The sequence below is a fragment of the Oratosquilla oratoria genome, chromosome 8, assembly GCF_046742065.1.
Source record: "Oratosquilla oratoria isolate Oo_2021 chromosome 8, ASM4674206v1, whole genome shotgun sequence".
Lineage (NCBI taxonomy): Eukaryota > Metazoa > Arthropoda > Malacostraca > Stomatopoda > Squillidae > Oratosquilla > Oratosquilla oratoria.
In genome coordinates this window covers 6,547,102-6,569,357 of record NC_134784.1, presented here as the reverse complement: position 1 = coordinate 6,569,357, position 22,256 = coordinate 6,547,102, and the positions used below count along the sequence as shown (strand labels likewise).

Genomic DNA, 22,256 nt, shown 5'->3' with positions numbered 1-22,256 from the left:
GATACTACCCTATGTACCAGGTAAAACGGGCATTTATATTGACCGGTTTGTAATACCTTGTGAAAATCTTGGCAAACATGTCTCAGCTACAGGAACTGCTGCTGTTTCTTCCTTGGCTGTGTTGCCTCCAGTGAAATGGTATACTATGTACCAGCTTGTTATAGAGGAGCCATGTGTTACTATAGGATGGTGTGGGGGTGTGTGTCTTCTACTTCTTGTTGGAAGGCATCCAGTTGTCTGTTGAATACTTTGACTGTGCAGGATGTGGTGTTCTACAGGTAGTTAGGGAGACTATTGAAAAGCTTGAGGGCTGCTCTGGTGAAGGAGTTTGCTTAGTGATATGGTTGTTCTGGCGCTGTTGGTGATTCTCTCAACATGGCAAGATCTTTCTCTTATCCTCTTTTGGCTTAGTGTCACTCTGATATTGGGATGTGACCCTCCAGCATTTTCCATGTGTAAATGATCTGGTACCATTCTCTGTGCCTTTGGAGTGAATAGAGTTTGAGGTGCATGAGTCTGTCCCAGTAATTCATGCCTTTTACACACACAGTCTTGCTTGTGAAGGTTTGGTAAAATTTTTAGTTGTGCACACCTATGCGATATAGCAATAGGAAATTAATTATTAATTTTGTAAATTATAATAGATCAATGTAATATGCATTTTTTTTTGCAGAAATCAATATAAAAAAAGTTGCTAAAACCTATTTACTAACAAAGTTGCGGCCACTGAATGATATGCCATGTTTGTTTTGATAGATGCTGAGGTCGAAGAAATGAAAGGATGATAAATTAATTTATTCTAACCTAACCTAACCTAACCTAACTAACCTACGTAACCTAACCTATATTTAGTAATTCGGTACCTCAAATTCTAAAGATCATCCTGGTAGTTGTCATCGTCATGGATGTTGATGGTCTGATTATTATTGTACCTTGGGCAATTGACAGACAACAGCAAAACCTGTGTTCTCTTATAAAGTCCAAGGAAGCCCTATTGTCTTTGTAGCAGCATTTATTAAACTTACCTGGAGTTGGAGAACACCTGGTCCACTTAAAGTTTCTCTATCTCCCCTATACTGTCTGGCTTCCACAGTTGGCAACAATATTTAAGTTTAGGTAGTACCAGGGTCTTCCACAGTATGATCATGCAATCCTCATTTCTTGATGTAAATGATCCATCCTGATAATTTTCTGGCACTGTCAACAATGTTGTCAATGTGTGTGGTAATCTTGCTATCTGGACTCAGCATTACACCTAGGTCTCTTAGATTTGCCTTGTTCATGATCTCTCTGTGAGCTATGGTGTAGGGTTGGATATTATTTGTGTGGCCTTTGCCATACATATCAGTTAAAATTTTGTTTCATTGAATTTCACATTGTCTACAGCCCAGGTGTATATGTTCTCCAGGTCATTCTGAAGGAGGTTTGTGTCTTCGATCTCCCATATTTCTTTGGTGACTCTTGTGTCATCTGTGCATGAGGACATTTTGGAATGTTGAACTGTGCTTTCAATGTCACTGGTGAGTGCTAGGAAGAGGAATGGGCCCAGCAGAGCCCTTTGGGATGCCACTTATTGCTGAAGATAGTTCTGAGGCTGTCCTGTAGATGGCTTCTTATTACTGTTTGTCAATGAAGAAACTGTGCAACCATTGACCCAACTTTTCTATTACTCCCAAGGCTTTCAGCTTGTGTTGTAGGGTACCAGGATCCACTTTATCAAAGGCCTTGGCAAAGTCAAGGGAGACAGAATCTACACTATTACCCTTTTCCAGCTTTTCCATTATGTAATCCTAGTGGGCTACTAGCATTTGGGATAAGCAGGATCATTCATCCTGGAAACCACGTTGTCCATCAGTGAAGAATCCTTTCCTTTCAAAAAAGCCAACTAGGCATTCTTGCACTTTAGCTTCAAATATTTTTGTTAGATCTATTTCTTTCAAGGAAATTATGGTTCTATTCCAGTAGCACACATACACTCTTTTCACTTCTCTAATTTTTGTGCTTGTAAGATTATTTCTTCTATGGAATGGTTACATTAAAAAGTGTAATGAGGAATAGACATTTGGGAATGGATGCTAAGAGGAGACTATATGAAGGAGTGATTGTGCCAACAGCACTGTATGGGGCAGAAAGATGGAACATAAGAGAGAAGGAGTTTGAATGTGTTTGAGATGAGGTGTCTGAGAAGTATGATGGTGGTTACTAGGCTGGATAGAGTGAGAAATGAGGAGGTGAGGAGGAGAACAGGGATGGAAAGGGAGTTGGGAGATAGGGTTGATGAAAGAGTATTAGGATGGTTTGGACACATGGAAAGAATGAGTGAAGAAAGACTAGTAAAAGAGGTTATGGAAGGCAGATGTGGAGGGGGTGAACATGAGGGGATGTCCTAGGATGAGGTGGATGGATGGGGTGAAGGGGGCTTTGGGGAAGAGTGAAATGTCTGTTGAGGAAGGACGGGAGAGGACAGAAGACGGGTGAATGGAGAATGGTTGTATGTGGATGATGCTGTGATGCATGAGGTGGAATGGGAGGTGAGGTAGTATGTGTGAGCAAAATTTGACACAGCCCGAAGGGATTCCTCCCCGTCTTCTCCTTTTATGCATGGAGGGACAGAGAGGGGGGGTCGCTGATTAAATGAAATGGCCTTACTGTGGATGTGCCATGTCTTGCGGCCCTGCTTCTGACCCAGGGCAGTGGACAAGGTGCAGGGATGACCCGTCATCCAAGAGGTGCTAAGATAAAAGGGAGGGTGGAGGGGTGTGGAGTGTATTCAGGGATGGAATGGGTGGGAATGATTTTATGCCTTTTCCTTTTTGGCTACCTCCCTTGTAAGGGGGAAAAAGCCTTGGTGTATGTATGTATGGAATGGTTACATTGGGTTAGGTTAGGTTGGATTATAATACATTAGGTAAAGAACTATTGGACAATGTAACTTTCATATTAAATATCCTTGTGTGTGATTCTGGAATTTTACTGAAATTATTTCCTATAATTGGTTGTAAGAGATGAATTATATTGGGATCATAGAATTGGTAAGTACAATATATACATCACTGTTACTTGTGGGACCCATGACTGGTACCTGCCTGTGGTGGTCATGCAAGATGGACAAGGTTGTTTTCAGAACCTGGCCTTCCCCCTCCTATTTCCCCTCCACTCATCTTTATCAGGTGGTGACCCTCAGTCTCCAGACTGGGCCTGATCTCTCAATTATTTTTAATGTATTTCTCACAATTATCACACATGTAGTGCTGGCATTCACTGACTACATCCCCCCCCCCCAACCTTCCCAGTGACATGAAAATATTCTCACATCAATACAATGTAGTCAACAATTTAAAGTTTCTTCCCAATGAGATCTATGAGGACCTGAGGGCTGTTGCCCGCTGTGGGTTTTCCACTTAGAGAAACTCAAGGCAACTAATGTTATTATTGTTTTCATTATTTATAGGCATCAGCTCAAGGCCTTACTCTATTGACAGTGCAATGCTTGTTTTGCCTATGTTGTAGCACTACAGACAAATGAGTATGTGAAATTAGTTATAATTTGACTTGCTAGCCCATCACTGCAAATCATTTGCATCATTTGCAAATTTCTTTAAAACTAAACATTTGTCCCAGTTACATACTGAGATGGAAATTCTTGCGTAGGTGTAAGTACGATATCTATGAGGTGAAGAAGAGAAAAAAAATCTGTCAAGCTGCTAATTAGATGAAGTTTATTTCACCAGGCCATGAGGCAAATAATAATAATGTATACACTCTTCCTTCAGCCACAACATGGGAAACTATCCATGGGCTCCCCTGATAATATTGAAAGATGAGATTAGCATATAGCTTCAATTAGCAAAATAGCAAGATTACATAGAGACAATGAAAAGAAATTAAGAGATCTTTACCATGACTCATTTTCCATCCAGAGAAAAATCAGTAAAAGAAATCACAAGAACTATACAGAAAGGCAGCTGAAACATATTCCTAGAGGCTACAAGACAAAATATGCAAATTTAACTGCATTATGAAAAAATGCTCATTATTTAATTTCTTCATTTAACAAACTTCTCAGATATGGGGACTTGAATGTGTGTTTAGTGTTACAGAATATATGTTTAGTGTTACAGAATGAATGTTTAGTGTTACTCAGAACTTGCTTCCTTGATTTCAGAAAAAGGCACGAAAAATACGGCGTTTGGCCAAGAAGGGCTTAGCCCTTAGCAAACGAGCCAACATCAGGAGGAATAAGATGGCTAAAAAGGGAACATTAAATCCTGGTGGTACGTATTTTAGATGTTTTATAATTCAGACAGTGCTGCAGCTGTCAAAAAATAAAAAATATATGAAAATTTCAAAAGTTAACAAAAACCATAATTCATTTAATTTGAAAATTTAGAAAATTGAGACTTGAATTAACTTTTGGCATCTAGAATATTTTTTATTTGAAAAAAGTATTATGAATATGTTTTGTTGGGTAGATGTTAATTTTCATTGCAATGCCCTGTATAGAATAGTATACTAGAGAATAAAATATGTGTTTTGTTTTGTGTAAGGCAGATATCAGCACTGAGTATGGATTGTTGTTGTTTTAATACAGGTAGACAACCCTTTATTTGAAACCCTTTGGGCCAGCTTTATTTTGGATTTTGGGATTTTTTAAATTTTGGAACAAATGCAAGGTCCCCATTGGAGTCTGGGCAGCACCCTTTATTTGAACATTTCTACTGCTGTAGAAATGTGTAAATACTCACAGTACTGTAATTGGGATATATAAAGACTTCATTATTACAGCTTATTTATAGAGTAATATGCTGATAAATGAAAGAGTGAGATGATTAAATTTATGAATAATGAAACTGGGAATAACTTAAGCCATAAATATACAAAATTTAATCATACACAAAATTATAATATTTCTGCAGAAAAATGTATGAATATCCATACTTAAGTGGAATAAAGAAAGTTAATGGCATGACATTTTAATAATATGTTACAGTAATAAACTGGTAAATGATGAAATGGAGTAAATGAAAATGAAGTCCTGTCATCAGGATGCTTTTGACAGGAACAGGATTCTCAAGTGATGTCTGTTGTACAGAGCTTGTACAGAGCTGATTATTCACAGTAATAAATTGGTAAACTGATGTAATGGAATAGATGAAAATAAAGTCAGTAACATTAGCACAATCATGAAAGTAAGTACGTGGCTGCAATTAAGTTACAGGAGGCCATGGGCCGTAAGTCTTAAGTGTGCATACATGACCACAGCCACATACCTTCAGCCAACCGCACTTCACTGCACTGCTCTGTGGTGTAAAAGGTTTCACATTTGGCGATAAGTGGCAGCCTACCTGCCAAGCAAAGTCATGTCACCCAAGTGTTGGTGTTGGGTCAGGTGTACAGTGGTGCCTTGGTATTTTAATATAATTCATTCTAGAAGCCAAGACTAATTGTAATTCCAAGAAAATAACTGAAAATAATACAGGAAATCACAGATGTTTTCACTACCTTTTCAAGAATGAAACTGAGCATTCAGAAAATGTGGGTAGAGGAACACATGCAAGAAACATCTGGAACATTCGGGAATTGATTCAGATTTTGAAAAAAAAAATTATACTCAAAATTTGGGGTAAAGTTTTCTTGAAATTTTTATTCAGATTCCAAGATGTTCAAGATTTGAAATTCTGGAGGCACCACTGTATTTCCCATCAAATGAAACTTATGAAGCTTTCCATCTTTCACAAATAACATTCAAATTTAGTAACTTTTTGGTTTTCAGAATTTTGGATAGATAAAGGGTTGTGTACCTGTATTAAGTAACAGGTAAGCACTGATTTTGATATGGACACAAAGAGGAAAAGAAAAAATAATTATGAAAGTGTTGTCACAACTGTTGGCCCTCACTTATTGATACAGCAACTCACTTCTTTTATTTGGTAGATCCTGTTGCCTCCAATCATTCAACTTTATCAAGTCCTAGGCTGTCTGTTCCACTAAGTGTTGGTTATTTTCATTGATAGGCTTCTACCGCCTCACTTCACTAAAAATTCCTTAATAGAAGAATTAAATTAAGAGTTTTCTATATCATTCTTCTGTTCAGTCCAGTTAAGAATACACAATGCACTATCCAAGTTTTTTCTAAGGAATCCTGCAAGAGCATGTACACGAGATCTTATGTGAGCTTTGCAGTGATGTAGTCATTTCCTTAATCCAGTGACCTTTAACTTTATATTTAAGATCCCTCCCATAGGGCATAATCTTAAATTTATGAACCAATTAGAATTTTTTCCTCCACCCTTTCACCAATCAGATTATTTGTTTCATGCCTTTATAGCATAATTCTCACTTAGGTTACAAAGGGGTGTCATTTCAGCAATATGTAAATAAATATATTCAAGCTCCCAAGCCCAGCTATTTAATTGCCCACACAAAGCAGACTCAAGCAGCTTGCTTGGACTGTTATTTACAAACAACTTACCTATAAAATGCGACAACCTGTCTTCTACCCCTCTTTTCTACCAGTCTCTTACATAAGTTATTTATATTAGTGCAGAACAGGATGTTTACATCATTTTTGTACTGCCACAATGTCAGTTCACAACCTATATCAAATTAAGGCCATTTATAGTATTATGATACGTTCAATGTTATTTCAAAGATGTGTTGAGTGCAACTGAATTCTAATTACATTTATTTGTATATTTTGATGTTTTAGCTAAGGAAAAGCGTCGCAAAGAAAAGGCTGCTGAGAAACGGTACTCATATGCACAACTCATGCAACAGAAGAAAAGAGCAGAAGAAGATGCTAATGACCCTGATAATGTTGATATCTATGGAGTCACAGTTGAACCATCAGGTAAAACTTATGTGCCATTCTAATTTGTGATCATAATTTGTTTTATAAACCTTTGTAACCATGATTTTCAAAACTGGGTCACCCTCATAGTGGGGGAAAAGAATACTGCCACCAAGTATTTCCACTTGGATCGTAAGAGGCGAGAAAAAAGGGACGGGGATTGGGACTAGGCATCCTTCTCCCTGTAGCCCCACAGGGGACATTCCTAAAAAAAGTAAAGGCATAAGAGGGTCTAGGAGTTTTCTGACCAGCACCCTAAGGTTTGGGTCTTTTAATGTGTGTGGATGTGGTACAGATGAGAGTAAAAGGGAAGAGATAGGCAGTATGTTTGTGAGAAGAAAGATGGATGTGTTGGCTTTGAGTGAAACTAAGTTGAAAGGGAAGGGTGAGTGTAAGTTTGGGAGTGTAAGTGGGAGGTTATCAGGAGTGAAGAGAGGGCGAGGGAGGGAAGGGGTGGCTATACTAGTAAGTGAAGAGATAGGTAAATGTGTAGTGGAGTGGAAGGAGGATTATGTGGATGAAGGTGAAACTGGGAAAGGAGATGTGGGTTTTTGTAAGTGCATATGTGCCTGGCAGTGAGAAGAGTGTAGAAGAAGGGGAGGCTTTTTAGATAGATTTAAATGAGTGCATAGAGGGATTAGGGAGAAATGTTGATGTGATAGTACTGGGAGACCTTAATGCTAGGGTAGGAAATGATCCAATTGATGGAGTGGTTGGGAAATGTGGAGTTCCAGGAAAGAATTGTAGTGGAGAGTTGATGGTGGAAATGTGTCTAGAAAGAGAGTTGATGATAACAAATACAGTGTTTTGGAAGAAAATCAAGCATAAGTACACATGGGAGAGGGTGGTGGATGGAAGGGTGGTAGAGCATCAATGGATTATGTAGTGGTAAATAGGATTGTGATATGAAGAGTTAAGGATGTACATGTGCTAAGGGGAGAAAGAGGAAAAGGACAAAAGGTAGGGAGGTGCTTAGAGTGAACTCTTTAAATGGAAAGGAAAATGAGATGGAGTACAAGAAGAAGCTGAGGGAGGAGTGAAGGATAGAGTAGAGCTAGGAGTGGAGGAGGAATGGGGATGGTTCAAGGCGGGAGTCACAAATTGTGCGAAGATGGTGTGTGGAACAAAAAGGACAGGAGGAACTAGAAGGAAGGGTAGTGAATGGTGGGATGAGGAAACAAAGAAGGTTGTAGAAGAGGAGATACGAGATTTCACAGATTGGTTACAAAATAGGACGAGGGAGTCATATGAGAGGCACAAAGAAAAGAAAAGAGAAGTAAAGCAAAAGGTAAAGGAGGCAAAGAGGAGAGCAGATGTGAAATGGGGTAAGAGTATGACAGAAAATTTTGAAAGTAATATAAAGATGTTTTGGAAATAGATTAAGAGAGGAAGGGGAGGCGAATCAAGTAGAGAAGAAAAGGTAAAAGGTGCAGATGGAGAGATGATAATGGAAGAGAAGGCAGTAAGGGGAAGATGGGCAGAATATTTGTGGGAGTTGCTAAATGTGAAGGAGGATAGGGAGGGAAAGATAGCTGCAGTGGGAAATGCTAAGAAAATGAGAATGATGAGTGAGGAAAATGGAGGAGAAATAAGGAAGGATGAAGTGAAGGCAGTCGTTAAGATGATGAAAGCAGGTAAGGCACCTGGTCTGCATGGATGCCATGCAGAATGTCTAATAAAAGGAGGTACAGTGATGGTAGACTGGCTGGTGAGGTTATTTAATGTTTGCTAGAGAGAGGTTAGAGTGCCGGAGGACTGGAGGAGTGTGTGTATAGTTCCACTTTACAAGGGAAAAGGGGACAAGTGTGAATGTAGTAGTTTCAGAGGGGTTAGTTTGTTAAGTGTAGTTGGGAAGGCTTATGGGAGGATCTTGATTGAGAGGATTAGGAGAGGAACAGAGAGAGTAATTGGTGAGGAACAGTGTTGATTTAGGATGGGTAGACGTTATGTAGTTCAGATCTTTGTGGTAAGACAGATATGTGAGAAAGCTACAGGAAAGGGGAAGGATGTTTTTTGGGCTTTTATGGATCTGGAAAAGTTACGACAGGGTAGACAGAAAGGCACTGTGGGAGGTTTTGCGGATATACGGGATAGGAGGAAAGCTTCTAGGAGCTGTCAAGAGTTTTTATGAGAGTAGTAGAGTGTGTGTCAGGATTAGAAATGGAGAGAGTGGTTCGAGGTAAAGGTGGGACTTCATCAGGGATGCGTTATGTTGCCCTGGCTGTTCAACTTGTACATGGATGGGGTAGTGCGAGAGGTAAATGCAAGGGTGGTGGGTCAGGGATTGGAGATGGTTAAAGAAAATGGAGAAAAGTGGGAGGTGAGCCAGCTGTTGTTTGCAGACGACACTGCACTTGTGGCAGGATCAGAGGAGGGATTGAGGAAGTTGGTGACAGAGTTTGGGAGAGTGTGTGATAGAAGAAAGCTGAAGGTAAATGTGGGTAAAAGTAAGGTGATGAGATGTTCAAGGGGTGAAAGTGGCAGCAGACTGGAAGTGAGCATTAAGGGAGAGCGACTGGAGGAAGTGGATAGTTTTAGATACTTGGGTGCAAATGTGGCAGGAAAAGGTGGAGTGGAGGTGGAGGTAGAATGTAGATTGAGAGAAGTGAGTAAATGCCTTGGTGGATTAAAAAGTGTAATGAGGAATAGACATTTGGGAATGGATGCTAAGAGGAGACTGTATGAAGGAGTGATTGTGCCAACAGCACTGTATGGGGCAGAGACATGAGACATAAGAGAGGAAGAGAGGTTTGAATGTGTTTGAGAAGAGGTGTCGGAGAAGGATGATAGGGGTTACTAGGCTAGATAGTGAGAAATGAGAAAGTGAGAAGGAGAACGGAGTGGAAAGGGAGTTGGGGGATAGGGTTGATGAAAGAGTCTTGGGATGGTTTGGACACATGGAAAGAATGAGTGAAGAAAGACTAGTAAAAGAAGTGTGGAAGGCAGATGTGGAAGGAGTGAACCTGAGGGTTCAACCTAGGATGAGATGGATGGATGGGGTAAAAGGGGCTTTGGGGAAGAGGGTAATGTCTGTTGAGGAAGGATGGGAGAGGACAGAAGACAGGGGTGAATGGAGAATGGTTGTATATGGATGATGTTGTGATGCATGAGGTGGAATGGGCAGGGGGGATGGGGGGTGAGGTAGTATGTGTGAGCAAAATTTGACGCAGCCCAAAGGGATTTCTCCTTTAATGCACGGGGGGACGGAGAGGGGGGGGTCGCCAAATATATTAAGCGGCCTTGCTGTGGATGTGCTGTGTTTTGCGACACTGCTTCTGACCCAGGGCAGTGGACAAGGTGCAGGGATGACCCGTCATCCAGGAGGTGCTAAGATAAGAGGGAGGGTGGAGGGGTGTGGAGTGTTTTTATGGATGGAATGGGTGGGAATGATTTTATGCCTTTTCGTTTTTGGCTACCTCCCTTGTAAGGGGGAAAAAGCCTTAGTATATGTATGTATATATATATATATATATATATATATATATATATATATATATATATATATATATATATACATACATACATACATACATACATACATACATATACCAAGGCTTTTTCCCCCTTACAAGGGGGTAGCCAAAAAGAAAAAGGCATAAAATCATTCCCACCCATTCCATCCCTGAATACACTCCACACCCCTCCACCCTCCCTCTTATCTTAGCACCTCCTGAAAGACGGGTCATCCCTGCACCTTGTCCACTGCCCTGGGTCAGAAGCAGTGTTGCAAGACACAGCACATCCACAGCAAGGCCGCTTCATTAAATCGGCGACCCCCCCCCCTCTGCATAAAATGAGAGGACGGGGAGAAATCCCTTCGGGCTGTGTCAAATTTTGCTCACACATACTACCTCACCCCCCATCCCCCCGCCCATTCCACCTCATGCAATCACAACATCATCCATATACAACCATTCTCCGTTCACCCCTGTCTTCTGTCCTCTCCCGTCCTTCCTCAACAGACATTCCCCTCTTCCCCAAAGCCCCCTTCACCCCATCCATCCACCTCATCCTAGGACGTCCCCTCATGTTCACTCCCTCCACATCTGCCTTCCACACCTCTTTTACTAGTCTCTCTTCACTCATTCTTTCCATGTGTCCAAACCATCCTAATACTCTTTCATCAACTCTATCTCCCAGCTCCTTTTCTACCCCTGTTCTCCTCCTCACCTCCTCATTTCTCACTCTATCCAGCCTAGTAACCCCCATCATACTTCTCAGACACCTCATCTCAAACACATTCAAACTCCTTCTTTCTTCTTCTCTTATGTTCCATGTTTCTGCCCCATACAGTGCTGTTGGCACAATCACTCCTTCATACAGTCTCCTCTTAGCATCCATTCCCAAATGTCTATTCCTCATTACACTCTTTAATCCACCAAGGCATTTACTCGCTTCTCTCAATCTACATTCTACCTCCACTTTCACTCCACCTTTCCCTGCCACATTTGCACCCAAGTATGTATGTATATATATATATATATATATATATATATATATATATATATATATATGTATATATATATATATATATATATATATATATATATATTATTGTCTTTCAGTAGTAGTCATTTGTATCACTTGTCTTTCATAATTCAGTAGTAATGCAATAATGCCTCAAAATCTAAGCCCACTTATAGATTGCTTCTCCTGCTTAGGGGAGTAGTTATTTTGAAGATTATTTTTGGAGTTGCAACTGTACTTTTCTTTTTACCAAGAATCAGGGATATGTTTTAGTCTCAGCTCAAAAAATAGTTTGCAACATGAGTTTCACAGTTTTGGATTTGTCAATTTTTTTTTGAAATTTCAAATTCTATCTCCTATAAATTATTCAAAATTTACAGAAATTATATGGTGCAGGGATATTGACTACTCTACAACAAAAAGAGCCTTTTTTCAATGTTTTTGATCTCTAAAGATTTTTTTTTTTTTTCCTAATTGTATAATAGATAAGTCTTTTTAGATGGGAATGATATTCTGACATAATTTGAAGAGATTTCTCCACATCTTCTCTTTTTCTGCACGAGGGGATGGAGAGGGGGGTTCGCCTATTAAATAAAGTGACCTTACTGTGGATGTGCTGCATCATGCTGCATTCCTTCTGACCCAGGACAGTGGGTGAGGTGCAGGGATGACCCATTATCAAGGAGGAGCCAAGATAAGAGGGAGGGAGGGATGGTGAATAGATTATGGGGATGGAATGGGTGGGAGTGGATTTATGCTTTCAACTTTGGTTACCTCCCTTGTAAGGTTGAAGTAGCCATTGGTATATGTATGTATGTATAATAGATAAGATGATAGAAAAGGGTAATTTTGGAAATTAGACATGATTAGGGGTGTATATGATATTTCATTAGAATTGGATGGAAATTGTGGGACTTGAAAGATTTTAAAGGTACATACATATACATACACCAAAGGCTTTTTTTTTTCCCTTATAAGGGAGGTAGCCAAAAAATAAAGGCATAAAAAACCACTCCCACCCATTCCATCCCTATCACACACCACTCCCCTCCACCCTCATCCCTCCCTTTTATCTTGGCACCTCCTTGATGACGGGGTCATCCCTGCATCCTGTCCACTCCCCTGGGTCAGAAGCAGTGTCGCAAGACACAGCACATCCAGAGTAAGGCCGCTTCATTAAATCAGTGACCTCTCCTCTCTGTCCCCTCATGAAGGAAAGGAGAAGACGGGGAGAAATCCCTTTTGGCTGCGTCATATTTTTTCTCACACATACTCCTTCACCCCCCATCCCCCATCCATTCCACCTCATGCATCACAACATCATCCATATACAACTATTCTCCATTCACCCCTGTCTTCTATCCTCTCCTGTCCTTCCTCAACAGACATTCCCCTATTTTCCAAAGCCCCTTTTACTCCATCCATCTCATCCTAGGTCACCCCCTCACATTCACTCCCTCCACCTCTACCTTCCACACCTCTTTTACTAGCCTTTCTTCATTCATTGTTTCCATGCGTCCAAACCATCCCAATACTCTTTCATCAACCCTATCTCCCAACTCCCTTTCCACCCCCGTTCTCCTCCTCATTTCTCACTCTATCCAGCCAAGTAACCCCTATCATACTTCTCAGACACCTAATCTCATATTCAAACTCCTCTCTTCCTCTCCTATGTTCCATGTTTCTGCCCTATACAGTGATGTTGGCACAATCACTCCTTCATACAGTCTCCTCTTAGCATCCATTCCCAAATGTCTATTTCTCATTACATTTTTTAATCCACCAAGGCATTTGCTCACTTCTCTCAATTTACATTCTACCTCCACCTCCACTACTCCCTTTCCTGCCACATACGCACCCAAATATCTAAAACTCACTTCCATTCTGCTGCCACTTTCTCCCCTTGTACATCTCATCACCTTAGTTTTACCCACATTTATCTTCAACTTCCTTTTTTCACACACTTCCCCAAACTCTGTCACTAACATCTTCAATCCCTCCTCTGATCCTGCTACAAGTGCAGTGTTGTCTGCAAACAACAGCTGGTTTATCTCCCATTTTTCTCCATTTTCTTTAACCATCTCCAATCCCTGACCCACCACTCTTGCATTTACCTCTTGCACCACCCCATCCATGTATAAATTGAATAGCCAGGGTGACATAACACATCCCTGACGAAGTGCCAGCTTTACCTCAAACCACTCACTCCCTTCATTTCTAATCCTGACACACACTTTACTACTCTCGTAAAAACTCTTGACCGCTCCTAAAAGCTTTCCTCCTATCCCATATATCTGCAAAACCTCCCACAGTGCCTTCCTGTCTACCCTATCATAAGTCTTTTCCAGTTCCATAAAAGACCCAAAAAGCATCCTTACCCTTTCCTATAGCTTTCTCACATATCTGTCTTACCACAAAAATCTGATCTATGCAACCCCTACCTGTCCTAAACCCACACTGTTCCTCATCAATTACTCTGTTCCTCTCCTAATCCTCTCAATCAAGATCTTCCCATAAGCCTTCCCAACTACACTTAACAAGCTAATCCCTCTGAAACTACCACATTCGCACTTGTCCCCTTTTCCCTTGTAAAGTAGAACTATACAGGCACTCCTCCAGTCCTCCAGCACTCTACTCTCTCTTAAACAAACATTAAATAACCTCACCAGCCAGTCTACCATCACCATACCTCCTTTTTTCAGACATTCTGCATGACATCCATCCAGACCAGGTGTCTTACCTGGTCTCATCATCTTAACAAGTGCCTTCATTTCATACTTCCTTATTTCTCCTCCATTTTCCTCACTCATTACAGTCATTTTCTTGGCACTTTCAACTGCGACTACCTTTCCCTCCCTATCCTCTTTCACATTTAGCAACTCCCTAAAATACTCAGCTCATATTCCTCTTACTGCCTTTTCTTCCATTATCATCTCTCCATCTGCACCTTTTACCTTTTCTTCTCTACTTGGTTCGCCTCCTCTTCTTCTCTTAATTTCTTTCCAAAACATCTTTTTATTACTTTCAAAATTTTCTGTCATACTCCTACCCCATTTCACATCTGCTCTCCTCTTTGCCACCTTTAACTTATGCTTTACTTCTCTTCTCTTTTCTTTGTACCTCTCATATGATTCCCTCATCCAATTTTGTAACCAATCTGTGAAAGCTCGTTTCTTCTCTTCAACAATCTTCTTTCCTCATCCCACCACTCACTACCCGTCCTTCTATTTCCTCCCATCCACCTTGTTCCACACACCATCTTTGCACACCTTGTGACTTCCTCCTTGAACCATCCCCATTCCACCTCCACTCCTAGCTCTACTCTAACCTTCACTCCCTCCCACTCCTCTTGTACTCCTTTTTTTTTTCATTTAAGCAGTTCACTCTAAGCACCTATTTACCTTTTGTCCCTTTCCTCATTCTCCATCTATCCTCCACTCTCAACTTACCTTCCAGAAAATGATCTGATATCCCCCACTCTCTCCCCTTAAAACATGTACATCCTTAACTCTTCCTATTATACTCCTATTTACCACTACATAGTCCATTAATACTCTATCTACCACCCTTCCATCCACCACCCTCTCCCATGTGTACTTAAGCTTTATTTTCTTCCTAAACACTGTATTTACTATCATCAACTCTCTAGACACATCACCATCAGCTCTCTGTTTATGATTCTTTCCTAGAACTCCACACTTCCCAACCACTCCATCTATTGGTTCATTTCCTACCCTAGCATTAAGGTCTCCCAATACTACTGCATTGATGTTTCTCCCTAATCCCTCTATACACTTATTTAAATCTATCCAAAAAGCCTCCATTTCTTCTACACTCTTCTCACTACCAGGCACATATGCACTTACAAAAACCCACATCTTTCCAAGTTTCACCTTCATCCACATGAACCTTGAAGAAACCTTCCACCCCACTATACATTTACGTCTCTTCACTTACTAGTATAGCCAACCCTTCTCTCCCTCATCCTCTCTTCACTCCTGAGAACCTCCCAACTACACTTCCAAACTCACACTCACCCCTCCCTCTCAACTTAGTTTCACTCAAAGCCAACACATCCATCTTTCTTCACATAAACATACTGCCTATATCTCCCCTTTTACTCTCATCTGTACTACATCCACACACATTAAAAGACCCAAACCATAGGGTACTGGTTGGAAACTCCTAGACCCTCTTATGCCTTTACTTTTTTAGGAATGTCCCTTGTGGGTCTACAGGGAGAAGGATGCCTAGTCCCAATCCCCATCCTGTTTTTCAAGTGGGAATACTTGGTGGCAGTATTCTTTCCCCCCCCCAACACAGGGAGGGGGGGAGATGAGAGGGATGGTTGAATTGGTTTTGTGTATAATGCAGGTGCATGCTTTGACTTGGGCACTGCCTTATAATGTAAAAAAGGTGATAAGGTGACTGAAATTTGTTGTTGTTATATCTGATGAGTTTTGATTGTTGAAGTTGCATATTTCCTTTGTTTCTTCTTTTATAGGGGAGGAGATGATGGAAATGATGGATCCTGATGACTTGGAATATTTAGTAAATGTCAGTAAAGCTAAAAAAAGGTTGGTTTTGTTAAGGATTTGAATATTCTTACATGTTTAATGGAGTATGATCAGTGGAGTAATTGGGGAAGAGCAGTGTGGGTTAAACCCCTTTCATGCGATGAAGCCTATGCAGGGATCGTGAGGGGTGAGTGGGTATATGAGGATGCTGGTATCAACGGCTTGATTATGTTTATTTTGTAGTAGTGGAGTGACCCCCATATTCTGTGAACTGGGTTGATTATGTTTTCTGTGGTTATTAATATTCAGAGTGAAAGAGAATGAGTAATACAGCTGTAACTTTATATTTTATAATGCAAGTATTGTGAGGCAACATCGAATCATTGTATATCAGGCAGCTGATTCTTCATGCAAGAATTTTATTTGTATCGAAGAGGTTAAGAGAGGAAGAGGGCATGTGGTTGAAGTGTGAGTTTTTGGCCAAAAGTAAGGATGTTTTTGGGCTACCATTGACTTGGAGAAGGTGTACAAGTATGACAGAGTTGGTAGGTACTGTGGAATGAATTGTAGATGGGATAGGGGGCAGTCTGCTAAAGATGGTAAAAAAGTTTTTACATGAGTAGGGCAATAAGGATGGAGAGTGAATGGTTACAGGTAAATGTGGCCTTTTCCCAGCTTGTTAGTGGGGGTGGCCAAGCCAAATCACACACCCACATCACTCAACCCATTTTATCACTTCCCCTATCTTAGCACCATTGGGGGGATGAAGGGTCTCCCTGTCACTTGCCACACTGCTTGGATTCAAATGAATGGTAACAGTGCTAGAAATGGAGACAAATTTTGAGGGATGCGTGTTGGCTTATGTCTGGCTATCCCTTCTCTCTATATACCAATAGGCCTCTTCCCCCTTATATAAGAGGTAGCCAGCCAAGGCATTCACCAACCCCCTCCCTATACCATGCCCATCTGTCTCCCATTTCCCTTTTATCTCAGCTTCTTGGCTTATGTAATGACAGAAATAAAGAAGCTACTTGGCATTTGTCATCATTTATACTAAGTACATACATACACCAAAGGCTTTTTCCCCCTTACAAGGTAGGTAGCCAAAAAACAAAGGCATAAAATCCACTCCCACCCATTTCATCCCCAACATACTCGATTCCCCTCCACCCTCTTCCCTCCCTCATATCTTGGCACCTCCTGGATGACGGGTCATCCCGGCATCTTGTCCACTGCCCTGGGTCAGACACAGTGTCGCAAGACACAGCACATCCACAGCAAGGCCGCTTTAAATTGGCAACCCCCCTTTCTGTCCCCTCATGCAGAAAAGGAGAAGATGGGGAGAAATCCCTTCAGGCTGTGTCAATTTATTTCTCATACATACTCTCTCTCCCCCATCCCCCCCCTCATGCATCACAGCATCTTCCATACACAACCATTCTCCACTCACCCCATCTTCCATCCTCTCCCGTCCCTCCCCAACAGACACTCCCCCCCCTCCCAATGCCCCTTTCACCCCATCATCCATCTCATCCTAGGTCACCCCCTCATGTTCACCGCTTCCACCTCTGCACCTCCACACCTCTTCCACCAGCCTTTCTTCACTCATTCTTTCCATGTGTCCAAACCATCCCAACACTCTTCCTTCAACCCCATCTCCCAACTCCTCCTCCACCACCATTCTCCTCCTCACCTTATTTCTCACTCTATCTTGCTTAGCAACCCCTATCATACTTCTCAGGCACCTCATCTCAGACACATTCAAATTCCTCTCTTCCTCTCTTATTTCCCTTGTTTCTGCCCCATACATTGATGTTGGCACAATCATTCCTTCATACAATCTCCTCTCAGCATCCATTCCCAACCATCCATTTCTCATTACACTTTTTAATCCCCCCCAAGTCATTTACTCACTTCTCTCAATCTACATTCTACCTCCACCTCCACTCCTTTTCCTGCCACATTTGCACCCAAGTATCTATCCATTTCTTCTAGTCTTTCTCCCTTAATACTCGCTTCTAGTCTGTTGCCACTCTCTTCCCTTGTACATCTCATCACTTCACCTCCACCCACATCCATATTCAAGTTCCTTCACATACCTTCCCAAACTCTGTCACCAACTTCCTCAATCCCTCCCCTGATCCTGTTACAAGTGCATTGTCATCAGCAAACCACAACTGGCCCATCTCCCACCCTTACCTACCTTCAACCATCACCAATCCCTGACCCACCACCCCCACACCCACCTCTCGCACCACCCCATCCATGTATCAATTTAACAGCCAGGGCAACATAACGGATCCCTGACAAAGACCCACTCCCACCTCAAACCACTCACTCTCTCCATTTCTCATCCTACCACAAGCTCCACCACTCTCGCAATTACTCCCGACTGATCCCAAAAGCCCTCCTCCCATCCCACACATCTGCAACACCCCCCACAGTGCCCCCTGTCCACCCTATCATAAGTCCCCTCCAGATCCACAAAAGCCCAAAATATATCCCCACCCCTTCCCTCAGCTTTCCTGCACATCTGTCCCACCACAAAAATCTGATCCATACAACCCTCACCTGTCCCAAACCCACACTGTTCCTCACCAATCACTCTGTTCCCCTCCCAATCCTCTCAGTAAGACCCTCCCATAAGCCTTCCCAACCACTACACCCACACCTGTCTCTCCCTCCCTTGCAAAACAGAACCACACAGGCACCCCTTCAGTCCTCCAGCATTCTATCCTCTCTTAAACAAACATTGAATAATCTCACCAGCCAGTCCACCATCACTCTACCTCCCTTTTTCAGACATTCTGCATGACATCCATCCAACCCAGGTGTGCCCCACCTGGTCTCATCATCTTAACAACTGCCTTCACTTCATCTTTCCTTATTTTTCCTCCATTTTCCTCACTCATCATGGTCATTTTTTATAACTTCCCACTGCAACCACCCTTCCCTCCCATCCTCCTCCGCACTTAGCAACTCCCTAAAATACTCTACCCATCTCTTACTGCCTTCTCGTCCATTATCATCTCTCCACCTGCACTTTCCACCTTTTCCTCTATTTGATTTTCCTCCTCTTCCTCTCTTAATTTCTTTCCAAATTTTTTTTTTTATTACTTTCAAAATTTTGTCACACTCCCACCCCACTTCACATCTGCTCTCCTCTTTGCCTCCCTTATCCTATGCTCTGCTTCTCTTCTCCTTTCTTTGCACCTGTCATAAGATTCCCTCGTCCTAATTTGCAACCAATCTATGAAAGCTTTCTTCCTCTCTTCTACACCTTTCTCTGCTTCCTCATCCCACCACTCACCACCCATCCTTCCACTCCCTCCTGTCCTCCTTGTTCCTTGTTCCACACACCATCCTTGCACACCTCATGACTCCCTCCCTGAATCATCCCCACTCCTTCCCCACTCCCAGCTCCACCCCATCCTTCACTCCCTCCCACCCCTCTCTCAGCTTCCTCCTGCACTCCTCTCTCTCATCGAAGCAGTTCACTCCAAGCACCTCTACCATCCTCCTCCTCCACCAAAAAATGATCCGACGTTCTCTCACTCTCCCCTTAGAACATGTTCATCCTTAATTTTTCCTACTATACTCCTGGTTACCACTATATAGTCCATTAACGGTCCATCCACCACCCACTCCCATGTGCACCCATACCTGACTTTCTTCCCAAACCCTGTATAATAAGTAATGAAGGGTATTTATTCATGCAAAAATAGTTCATGTTTGGAGAGAGGCTGGAGAAAGTGGGTAGCTTTAGGTACTTGGGGTTGCATGTGACAGGAAAGGAAGGAGTGGAGGTGGAGGTAGAATGTAAATTGAGAGAAGTAAGTAAGTGCCTTTGGGGATTAAAAAGTGTAATGAAAAAATAGACAGTTGGGAATGGTTGCCAAGAGGAGATTGTATGAAGGAGTGAATGTGGCAACAGCACTGTTTGGGGAAGAAACACGGAACATAAAAGAGGAAGAATTTAAATGTGTTTGAGATGAAATGTCAGAGAAGTATGGTGGGGTTACAAGGTTGGATAGAGTGAGAAATGAGGAGGTGAGGAGGAGAGTAGGGGTGGAAAAGGAGATGGGAGATAGGGTTAATGAAAGAGTATTGGGATGGTTTGGACACATGGGAAGAATGAGTGAAGAAAGAATAGTAAAAGAAGTGTGGAAGGCAGAAGTGGATGGAAAGACATGAAGGGGTAACTGTGGATGAGATGGATGGATGGGGTGAAGGAGGCGTTGAGCAAGAGGGGGATGTTTGTTGAGGAGGGAAGGGAGAAGGCAGAAGATAGGGTTGAGTGGAGAATGGTTGTGTATGGATGATATTGTGATGCATGGAAGGGAATGGGTGGGGGATGGGGGGGTTAGGGAGTGGTTATATGGGAATGATATTTTGATGCAGCCCAAAGGAATTTCTCCATGTTTCAGTGTTTCTGCATGAAGGGATGGACAGGGAAGGGCCACTGATTAAATGAAGCAGCCTTGCTGTGGATGTGCTGTGTCTTGTTGCATTGCTTCTGACTCAGGGCAATGGGTGAAATATAAGGATGAACCGTCATCAATGAGGAGCCAAGATGAGAAGGAGGAGGGAGTGGTGGATGGGAATGGAATGGGTGGGAGTGGAATTATGCCTTTTAACTTTGACTACCTTCCTGGTAAGGGGGAAAAAGTGCTTGGTATATGTATGTATGTAAAGATAGTTCATATGAATATGTAGTCATAACAAAATTGTGTAAAACTGCAGAAACTCAAACTCTATGGATGGCATTGTATTATTAGATCATATGTGCTGCTAAATGAAACAAGTTGTGATACAGAATGTTTGCATGATTTTTATGTATAGGGGTGAATGGAGAATGGTTGTTTATAGAAGATGCTGTGATGCATGAGGGGGAGTGGGTGGGGGAGTGGGGTAAGGGAGTATGTGTGAAAAATAAATTGACACAGCCCTAAGGGATTTCATCTTGTCTTCTCCATTTTTGCATGAGAGGACAGAGATGGGGGGGGAGGTTGTCAATTTAATGAAGCAGCCTTGCTGTGGATGTGCTGTGTCTTGCAACACTGCTTCTGATCCAGGGCAGTGGGCGAGATGCAGGGATGACCTGTCATCCAGGAGGAGCCAAGATATGAGGGAGGGAGGGGGTGGATGAGAGTGGAGTATGTGGGGATGGAATGGATGGGAGTGGATTTTATGCTTTTGTTTTTTTTTTGGTTACCTCCCTTGTAAGGGGGAAAAAGCCTTTGGTATATGTATGTACAGTACTACCTCTCATTAACGGACTAAAAGGGGGGTAATGGTGTCCATTGATTTGAATAACCCGTTGATTTGGAGTGGTTTTTGGGTGGCATATTGATTGCGCGCACTAAACAACAGCACCAAAAACACCGAAAACACAGAGAAAACACCGCAAACACAGCTAATTAACGTCCGTTAATGAGAGGTCTCACTGTATGTATATTTTTCATTTTCATTAGTACGGAAAACAACAACAAAATATTTTGTTTTAAGTAGGGGTGTGCCAATTCCATTTTTTGCCGATGCTGATGCCAATGCCGATTCCTATTTACTATTAATTGCCAATGCCGATACCAATGCCGATTCCTATTCACTCTTAGTTGATGATGCCAATACCAATGCTGATGCTGATTCCACTTTATATAATTATGGTATATCAGTTTTAATATAAAGTAATTGAACTATGAGTTTTACTTGCTTTATAATCTATGTAGATTTATACATGGCAGATTGATCTACTTTTTATTCTGTACTTTTTTCTATAAAAAAATTCTTGTTTACAAATATTTTTAAACCAGCATCACTAAGCATAATTAATTAGTGGTTTTATTCTATAAGCCAGTAGTACATAAATGCATACAAAAGTTAAATAATACTTTTTATTATATTATTGTTGATGAACAACAACTTTTTATTAGATAAAAGAAATCTTAATATAAACTTTAAAAATGCTAATAAAATACATGTGATAATATTTATATAGATGCTAATGTTTTTAATTTAGGGATTTTTAAACATCTAAAGCAGTGGTTCCCAATGTGGGGCAGTTTGATTTTTAGGTGTTTTAGCAAAGTCAATGTATTTGATTGATACCTTTACTTTACTGTACATTGTACAATTTAATTTAAAGTACTGCTCAAAGTATTACAGAAAAGGCTTCCTTTGGAATTAGTTTGTGTTTATATTATAAATTTCAATTCTCTATTACATGCTTTGAAACTTTGTTTTTTTCTTATAAATATAAAATAATATAAGACAATCCATACATTACCTCATACATTAGTGTGTAATTCCTCAGGGTATTGTGTTCCTCCCATGTATATATAAGACATAGTGAATATTTAATAAAGATATAATTAGCTCTAGTGAAGCTCTAATTACTTAATGGAAAATCCTTCCACATCATT

General features: G+C 41.3%; 1 protein-coding gene across 1 annotated transcript in view; it reads left to right on the top strand.

Annotated features, from left to right (window-relative positions):
- Positions 1 to 22,256, top strand: part of Noc3 (Nucleolar complex protein 3) — a 64,271-nt gene that overhangs the window by 5,345 nt on the left and 36,670 nt on the right. The window contains exons 2-4 of the mRNA XM_076188873.1: positions 4,166 to 4,274; positions 6,710 to 6,850; positions 15,822 to 15,894. Of these exons, the coding sequence (XP_076044988.1) occupies positions 4,166 to 4,274; positions 6,710 to 6,850; positions 15,822 to 15,894 (323 nt within the window). The remainder of the gene's footprint in view (positions 1 to 4,165; positions 4,275 to 6,709; positions 6,851 to 15,821; positions 15,895 to 22,256) is intronic.